The 9996-nt window shown below is 33.0% G+C and overlaps 1 protein-coding gene across 1 annotated transcript; it reads left to right on the forward strand.

Moving 5' to 3' along the window:
• Positions 5810–7564, forward strand: LOC109707424 (protein LYK5-like). The gene has a single exon (XM_020228666.1). It carries the CDS (start codon positions 5810–5812, stop codon positions 7562–7564), a length of 1755 nt encoding a protein of 584 aa, XP_020084255.1.

The following is a 9996-nucleotide window of genomic DNA, read 5'->3' on the forward strand; positions in this document are numbered from 1 at the left end:
GACTTTTTTTTTCTTTTTTTTTATTGGGCAATCTTCGAATGCCGCCCACGTGATTTTACACTCTTTTTTTTACTGTTCTGTAATTTAAAGTATGGTAATTTAGTGTCTTATGATTTTTTTTCATCTGTCTCTCTATTAATTTTTTATTAAATCATATAAAAAAAATTTCAGATATCCCATTTATGATTTATTGAATATTCACTCTAGTACTATTTAATCTTAATTTTGTCACTGATTTAACAAAAAAAGTTAGTGAAAGGAATAATAAAAAGAAAAAAAAAAAACCACAAGATACAAAATTGACACATTTTAAACCGCAGAATGCTAAAGTAAAAAAATACCAAATTATAGGGATGATATTTAAAGTTTTTCCTTTTTTCTTCTTTAGTATTTTTCTTGGTTAATTTTATCCCGAAGTGGGGGTATGCTTTACATCCATTCCATTTAAGGGTGGGATTCACTTCAAACAAATCACATCATGTGACTAGTAGATGATTCGCCGTTCAAGGATAGGTGAGAAGTATGGTGTACACCTATTTTTGGGTGTACTTATAGCTTTTTTCATTTTTCTGTAAAATGATAAATATATTTTTATAAAATTTAATTTTTTATATTTATTTTTATAAAATTTCAATAATATTTATATTTGTCCCTCTAATTTGCTACCGTTGAGAACAGAAGATATGAAATAATATTTTTGCCATCACAAATATATCCCTCCAAAAATTTCAACGGCTACAATTATATAAAAATGTCCTCCCAAAAATTTTCAATGGTCATCTTCTTTCTTTCTACCATCACAAATAATATAATAAAGATAAAAATGTTAATTTACCTAATTCACTAATCAGTCTTAAGTATTTATCTATAATTAACTATATTTTCCTAACGAATCCGCAACAAATGTATATTTGAAAACGGTAGGACTTTTGTAGAAATAAGTATGAAAAGTTAAACTTTGTATGAATATATCTGCTATTCGATATATTTACAGAGAGCTGTATGTAATTAACCCTTCTTTTGGTCAATAATTAATTTCCAAAGTAAAATTAATTTTTAGTTGAATTAAATTTAAATTTAAGTTTTTTTTCGGGTCAATTATACCATTAGTCCACAAGTTTTGTATCATTTTTCACTTGGGTCCCCAATCTTCCTTATTACAATGGAGTCCTTAATTTCTTGCTTTTATTACAACCACGTCCTAGCGGTTAAAAAAGATGTTAAAATTAATAAAATTGTCACGTCAGTGTCTACTTGGCTTTCTTTTACATGTCAATTTTTGTTCCTAAATTTTGCACGTTTTTCACTTTAGTCCAAAAATTAAAAATTTTAAATTTAAATTCGAGATTAATATTAAAACTAAAATTTTAAACTAACTAGATATAAGAATTTTGAATTTGAATTTAAAGCTACAATTTTAATTTAAAGCTAAATTAAAATTTTGAATTGAAATTCAAATTTTAAATTTGAATTTTAAATTGAATCTAAATTTTGAATTCAAACTTGAATTTTGATTTTGATTTTGATATTTCAATTTGCATTTAAAATGAAAATTTTGAAATTGAAATTGAAATTTAAAATCATATTCAAAATTTTGATTTTAAATTTTGAATTTGAGATTTGATTTCAATTCTAAATTTGAATTTAAACTTCGAATTCAAATTTATATTTTGAATTTGAAATTTCAAATCAAAGTTTGAAATTAAATTAGAATTAGAATTCAAAAAGTGAATTTGAGTTTAAAATTAAATATAAAATTGGAATTCGAACTCGAATTTAAATTTGAATCGAATATCAAAATTTAAATTTAAAAATTAAATCTTAAATAAAAATTTTTTCTTTGAATTTGTAAATTAATTCAAAATATAATTTAAATTTTATATTTAAATTTATAATATAAAATTAATTTAAAATTGTATAATTCGCTAGCGCCGACACAACGCCTCCGTGGCGATGACACAGCGCCTCTGTGGTGCTTTTCATGGCGCTGACATGGCAATTCCGTTAACTTTAATCCCTTTTTTAACGACTAGGACGTAATTGTAATAAAATAAAAAGGTTGGGAACTTGATTGCCACAAAAAAAAGGTTGGAGACTCAAGTGAAAACATGTGCAAAGGTTGGGGACCAATAGTGTAATTAACCCTTTTTTTTGCTATTATTGTTTGATAAAACTTAGGAAAAACTTCAAAAACACCCCCTGTGGTTTCATAGATTCTCACTTTGCCCCCCCGTGGTTTAAAATGCATCAATTTGTCCCCCTGTGGTTTCGTTTTTATCTTTTCGGTAGCTTTTTCGTTACTATTTTATTAAATTATATACAAAAAACTTTAGATACTCATCTAGATTTATCAAATATTCACTTTAGTACCCTTTAATTTTAACTTTATCACTGATTTAAGAAAAAAATAATGAAATTGATAAGAAAAAGAGAAAAAAGAAACCACAGGGAGGCAAATTGATACATTTTAAACCACAGGGGGCAAAGTGAGAAACTACGAAACCAAAAGGGGTTTTTGAAGTTTTCCCTAAAACTTATGACTTAAGAACTATAATTATATTATTTATTTATTTATTTTACTCAAAATTTTTATACTCATAGCATTGATGAGCTTTTTTTTTTAAAAAAAAGTTTTGTTTGATATAATTTAATAGGTTCTTTGGTTGTTTAAAAAGTCTCTTGATCCCCAGATAGATCTGTATCTGGAAAGGTAATTCGAACTTTGGTCATTTTTTTATTTTCATTTGTGGAAAAGAAGCCATGTTGCTCTAGCTCACAAAATTCCACCAAAGTATCTAATACTATCCATTTAGGCAGTTTGGGTCATTGTCAAGCTGACTCCTGCAGCAGCATATTCTATTAGGCAGCTGACAGTTACCAAATTATTGAAATGTCATTACATCTGCTTTTCATGAGCAATTCTATCTGTACACTTTAATTTTTACGAGCAATTGTACCTGAACATTTTAATTTTCATGAGCAATCTTATTTGTACACTCTAAAATAGGGTGTAAATTTTACCTTCTTTCATCTGATGACTAAATTTTGACTCTTTTTTAACTTTTTTTTTTTAATATTAAAAGCTCAAAAGGTTTTGTGAATCCTAAAATGAAAGGGCGTAAATCATACACTCTCTTTTGAGATATACTGCTAGAACGTTTCATCAAAAAGTTTTGTTTGATTTGCTGTAGTTCGATCTACATGCTATAGTTAGATTAATAGTTGGAGGCCCAACTACTTCTTAGATGTATTTGAAAATACATCAATTGGAGAGAGTAATTTTGAGAAATGGATAATCTTTCCTACCCATTCACTTCTTAAATAAAGAAAATATATAAATTTTACATTTAGGAATAATTTAATCACACTTAACAAAATCATAAATACAATTTTCAACTATGACTTTTTCTACTTTTTTTATTTCAATAGATATGGATCTAATCTGCTCAATCAACAAATTTTTTTTTGTTTTTTGTTTTTTGTTTTTTTTTGTTTTAAAGAAATCCACCTCCAGAGTTCTATTCAGATGCCATTTTCGATGGAACTAATCAATGTTTATCATTCCTAAGGCTTTATTGGCCTACAATGACAAATTTTGCTTCATTCCTTATATTGTTTTTGAAACTTCCAGATGCTACATTCCCTGTACTGACATTCAAAACTATTTCCATAGGCCATTTCAGAAGCTATTTCAAACACTGGAAGTTTAAAATTGGCTCTGAAACCGTATTATCCAAATGATGAATCTAATCAATAACAATCAATGAATAACACATACAAGTATTTCTTTTAGCTCCATAACAAAAGAACTCAAAAAGAAATTGATGTTAGTTGCTTTGTTTAGTGAAGTCTACAGCCTAAAAAAAAAATATTCAATTAGGCTATGTGCACATTAGCTTCCATTTTTTAAGGCACACACTAAGCTCAAACCTAAAGCCCTATCACTATCTAGCTTGCAAAGACTACAATGAATTGAAATACTTGTTTCCAAGCTTGCAGAAAGAAAAAAGAAACACCACCTAACAAGGGAATCAGGAATGAAACTTACATAAGTGTTGGATGTGTACTTTGTTGAATTTTTTTAGAGCTGTTTCACAAACAAAAAAAAAAAAAGAGGAGGAGAAAAGTGTAATCTCTTATTTCTTTATACTTTCTTGAGGACCACTTCCCACCTAATTGTGGACAATGTAACAGTGCAAGATGATAAGTTGAGGAGACTGGATAGTGTAGCATTGGTATTTATTGTTATGTCGAGCATGCAAACAGAAACAGAAAATGGCGATCGGAGAAAGTAGACAAACCATAAAACTGTAAATAAAATGGAATACGAAGTTTTACGTGAAAACCCTTTGCAGGAAAAAAAACCACGGGCGAAAAAGGAGAGAACTTCACTATGAGGAAGGAAGTACAAAGTTTTGTAAGTACAATATGCTGTATCGCGTTTAGGGCAAAAGAAGAAGGAAATTCCTTAACAGGCATCCTATCAGCCCAAGCCTTCCGCTACCCACCATAGACATCTCTTTTTCCCTTCACAATTTTTTTTCCAAATTTGTCACACCGCGGAGCTGTTGACGAATCAGGAGCACAAATCAAAGTCGATAACCAAAATTCGAGGCACATTTAACACTTATATTGTTCATAGAAAGTTAAGTAATGTGCAAAAGATTTTAATAGAGATATATTGGTTGATTCTATTTTCTTAGGTGGGAAGAAGTAGTAACCTAAAGAGAATAGAGTACTAATAATGTTATGTTTAAACCATGGTATGTGGAACAACACTTTTGAGAGCATCCACTGGAAGATCTCACATGACCTCAATCATAGACTAATAAGAGATGGTGGCACAAGCTGATCAAATAAGAGGAATGGGACTATCAATAAAATCTTTAACTTTGTCATCTACTGACTTTCATTCGCCTTTAATTTGGTAGCTCACGAGAATCAATCGTTGTCGGTCTAGCATAGAAAGTTTTTGGCAGTGACATATATGTATCAGTTTGTGTTCATCCTGGGTCAAGAAGTTCAGAAGACAGACTACTTCAACAGCTGCAAATACTTTGCTTTCTCAGCCAAGCTATGTTTCAGGAAGCTGAGATTCTGGGTTGTAAACTATGTACAGTCTGGAGTGTAAAATGCTGAAACATGAGTACAGAACCACTTCTCTAACTGTCTTAAGTTATTACTGTCGGAGGTATAACTCTTTGAAGCTGATTACTTATGCGCCAGCCATGGGCCCGACGAATTTCCGTAGTATCCAGGAGAAGTATTTTACCATGTAGAAGTCCAATTCATAGCTATCTTAAATCAGTCTAGTATTCAACTGTAAATAATTCATGGTTTCTTATGATTGACATGGTTTGCTGATTTTCGCCAGAAGAATTTTGTTTTACTATTATATTAAACAGGCAAGTGATCGAGCTTTGATCCCTCATTAGTTGGTTCAAGTTTGATCATCATCATGACAACGTAATCAAACATTTTGTCAAACTCCTTGGTTTATTATATAATGAATCCAGTTTCTTATTCTCCTTGACAAAGAGAAAGCCATTCTTTCAACATCGCATAGGCCGGCTAAATTGTCTTAACTGGTCAACTTAGTATGATATTGAATATCATAATATCCAACCTTGGCTCATGAATAGCATTTCCAGATACAAATTAGCTGTCACATTGTTTCTAATCATTGAGATATACTAACATAACAATCAACTCCTTGGTTCTCTTTTCTTAAGAATTAACTTCTTGAATTCTTCTTTTATTGTGCTTTCATTTTAAACTTTCCTCCATATTCTTCTTATACCCACCATCAATGCTTCTAACTTATCTTATCATCCCCTTCTCAATTTTACAGTGTGTTTCTTCGAAGCAAATCTATGATCCGAAACCATGCGCATACAATGGATTATCCCCCGTCTCCCGTTACACTTGCAATAGCTCCAAGTCATGCGAAACATACATAGTCTACAGATCACAACAAGGTTTCGAGACAGTAAGGGAGATCTCCGCGCTATTCGGGGTGAACCAAGATCAAATACTCCTTGATAACAACATCACCGACCCGACCAAGATCCTCGAGACGAACTGCGAGGTCCTAATTCGTGTCGAATGCCATTGTTTGGGCAGTTTCTTTCAATCCAATGCAAGCTACTCGATCCTGAAAGGTGGGACTTACAAGATTATTGCTTGTGATATATTTGAAGGCTTGGTCAAGGAACAAACTCTTGCTAAGGAGAACTCATTTGATGCAGCAAATCTTAAGGTAGGTGCGAAGTTAGCAGTGCCTCTTACGTGCGCTTGTCTCGATTTAAATGATACTAGGGATGGGTTTCAATACCTTTTAACATACCCGATCTTCGAGACTGATGACACAGATTTGTTGGCCGAAAAATTTGGTGTCTCCCCTGTTGATATACAGGTACAGAATAGCTTAGATCCTAACCTGACCATTTATGCTTCTACCACAATCTTAATTCCCCTTCGTTCGGTTTCTTCGATAAATTTCACCATTATAGATTCAAGTAGCAGATACCATGATCCTATTCCGATGAATTCTACCAAACAATTTGAGGAAAAGGATAGCAAGAAGTACTTAGTTGCGATTATCCTCGGAATAGGGGCTTTGTCTTTATTTCTAGCAATAGTAGTATTTGGGTTATATTACAGGGGAAAGCATAAATGGATTAACAAGCTTGATTTATTATCATCTAATCAGAGCTCGACGCCATCGTGCTTGTCGCCTGATTTGGTCGCAGGCGTGGCCAAGTACTCTTTGATCAGCTATAGCTTTGGTGAGCTAACTGAAGCTACTAAGGGTTTCAGCGAAGAAACCGAGTTGGGCGCATATGTTCATAAGGGAAGGATTGGAGATAGAGATGTTGTGGTTAAAAAGATGAGCTCTTTTGATGCTCAGAGAATCATTAGTGTGTACTCCAAGATCAACCACACTAATATCATAAGTTTGCAAGGTGTTTGTTATGGAGTAACCGATCCATCGTCGCCTACTTCCTTGTCGACGTCATCGTACCTCGTGTTTGAGTTTGCGAGAAACGGAAGCTTGAGGGACTGTTTGAGAAGCCATTCAGAAGTGCTTCCCTGGGACAGGAGAATTCAGATAGCTTTCGACGTCGCCACGGCGCTTCATTACATTCACCACTGCACTGTTACATCTTACATCCACATGAACATAAGCAGCGAAAACATACTGATCACTAAAGATTGGAGGGCTAAGATTGCAAATTTGGGGGTTGGCACTTCCGACGGTTCCGTTTCGACGAAGGTAGATGTGTTTGGCTTTGGCTTAGTATTGCTAGAACTCCTATGCAGTGAAGAGGTAGGAGATGGCATCCATGTAAGGGAGAAGCTGAGGGTTTTGAATGAGAAAGGAAGTGATCAGAATGGTTGTTTTGAGGAGTTGAGAGAGTTCATGGACCAGTCTCTTGAAGATTATCCAATTGAAGAAGCACTTTGCATGGTTGTGTTGGCCATGGCATGTCTAGAGGACGAGACGACAAATCGGCCGTCGATGCATGACATCTTGAAGATAATCGCGAGGATAGCAAGATGATAAGATTACAAAAAAAAAAAAAAATTCATGCATACATCAGATATGTGCTAGATATTGTTCATTCTTCTTTGTGGCATTAGTACTTTCTCAGCAAAGATATAGGTGATCTGTTTCTATGATACATTTGTCATGTAATCCTCCATTAGAGAGGCACTAAAGTACAAATTTGGCTAATTAATTGCTTACTTATTTGGATGTAAATTGGTGGTTCTGTTCCTCAGTACCAATTTACTGGAAAGTGATTTTGTTGCTGACCTAACTACTTGATTGTAAACTCACAACTGATGAGTTAGCTGCATTGGACTTGAGTCATATTATTTCGATTTTGTTACATTATGTGGCTTGGTGAAGCCAACTCTGCAATTTCTAAGTACTTAAGTATTTGAGTTTTCTGTTTGTCTAGCCCTTCAATCATGACTACTTGATTTTTATAATATGTTTGGATGCATAAATATTTTATTCGGCATATCTCTTTCATTTTCTTAAACAACACGCTAAAGTTGGCATATGAAATTACACTCTCTGTTTCTTACATTGCTCTTGAATCGACCTAGTCACTGAGATAAATACAAATAAAGTAGCTCGTCGAATCAATAAGAGAATGATGGAGAGTGAGACTGCCAACTAGTAGTCTGATCGGTAGATACCCTCGTCCTCAAATGTCAGGTCTTAAATTTGTGCCATGCTTTCAAGCGAGAAGTTTAGTTTGTGTGAGAGAGCCTAGAGGCCAGTACACAAAAAGAGAGATTAAAAACACTTTTCAATAGCTTAAGCTTTAAACAACAAACGGTTGTTTCACATCTCTTAACATGATATGCAAGAGGTCGAGTTCGAATATCTCTAGACTTCTAGTCTTATTTAGTTTTCTTCCATTCAGTACAAGTCCACGCCTTAAACCTATCAAATCTAAGTTCGAATCTCATATAAATAAACATAGCTCAAATTTTTAGAGATTGATAGTTGTTTCACATCTTTAATATTAGGGTTCATTTCATACAGGTCCCTACAAACATAGTAATAAAGTTCAACTTTCATGTGTCCTACAGAAGTCATGATGTTTTCAAATATATTCCCGCCGTTAGGAAAATTTAGTTAGCCATAGGTTAAATATTTAATATTCCTGATTAATTTTTGATATTTTTATCCTTCTTATATTATACTGTTATGACTTTTAAAGGGACATATTTGTGATGACAAAATTGAAAATATAAACAGTTCTTAAACGGTTCTCTAACGATAACAAACCAGAGTAACATATTTAAAAACATCAGAACTTCTATAGGAACAATATATGAAAGGTGAATTTTGTAAGAATGTATTTGTCATTCGTTATATTTATAGAGACCTGTATAAAATTAACCCTTAATATTATATCAGAACAGAGGATCCAGCTATATCTCCATTGAGAGAAAGAGAGAGAGAGAGAGAGAGAGAGAGAGTGTGTGTGTGAGAGTGTTCATTTTTAGTGAAGAAGTAAACATGATACATGCATGGGACCTCCTGCATGATGATCAAGGGATCACTTTTGGAGCGCAATTGATGGCTCATACATATATAGCGTGATATTTGGCAGTAGCTTAGCCTTTGCCGTCCCCATGTTGATGGCCTGATGCGTGCGTGCATATATCTCGCTAGCAACCTACCTATAAAGCTACGACAAATGCTGCACCCACGACAATCGCTAACAATTCATGAATGAATGGAGACCACCAGCCCCCCAACTATAGGTTATTTTGAATTTAGTCCTCGTCCACACACACACACTAATAAATTGAATTGAATTGAGCTAAGATCAATCTAAATTGAGTTGAAAGTTTGCTAAAACTAGTAATATTATGTTAAAGAAAACTGCTGTTCCTTTTTTTTTTTTTTTGCGATCAACACCCACCGTATACTCACACATATATTTTTTATTTTATGATCAACTTTTTTATTATCTAATAATTTATAGACAACCAAATATAAGAAATCAGAAAAGTCCAATATTCTGTTAACCACTGATAAGACATATTGAACAACAAACAACAAAAAGTGGCGATCACTCTCTAAATAACTACTTTCTAAAAAGTAGCACTTCCGAAAAATCTTACTTTTTTCTATTTTTTTTACAACCAAACAAGCTCTTAACAAAATCTGTTGTTCTATCAGCTCAAGACAGTATAATAAGACGCAATATGTTAACCCGGGACTCAATACTAAGGCGACTTGGTTTAAAGATGTGGCTGCATAGACTCGGGGTCAAGATCAATATAGCTGGTCGAACTCGGACCAAGTCTAAGTTTTTTTTTTTTTTTTTTTTTTAAAGAGAGAAATATAGCAAGCAACTCGCTCCGTTTATATTTTTAGAAATAAATTCAGCTAGAAATATAAAGCAATTAGATTTCAAACTTAGAGATCTCGAGTACCAACAATCAAGTCCAAGTCTAAACCAA

This window comes from Ananas comosus, linkage group 3 (genome assembly GCF_001540865.1).
Source record: "Ananas comosus cultivar F153 linkage group 3, ASM154086v1, whole genome shotgun sequence".
Classification (NCBI taxonomy): domain Eukaryota; kingdom Viridiplantae; phylum Streptophyta; class Magnoliopsida; order Poales; family Bromeliaceae; genus Ananas; species Ananas comosus.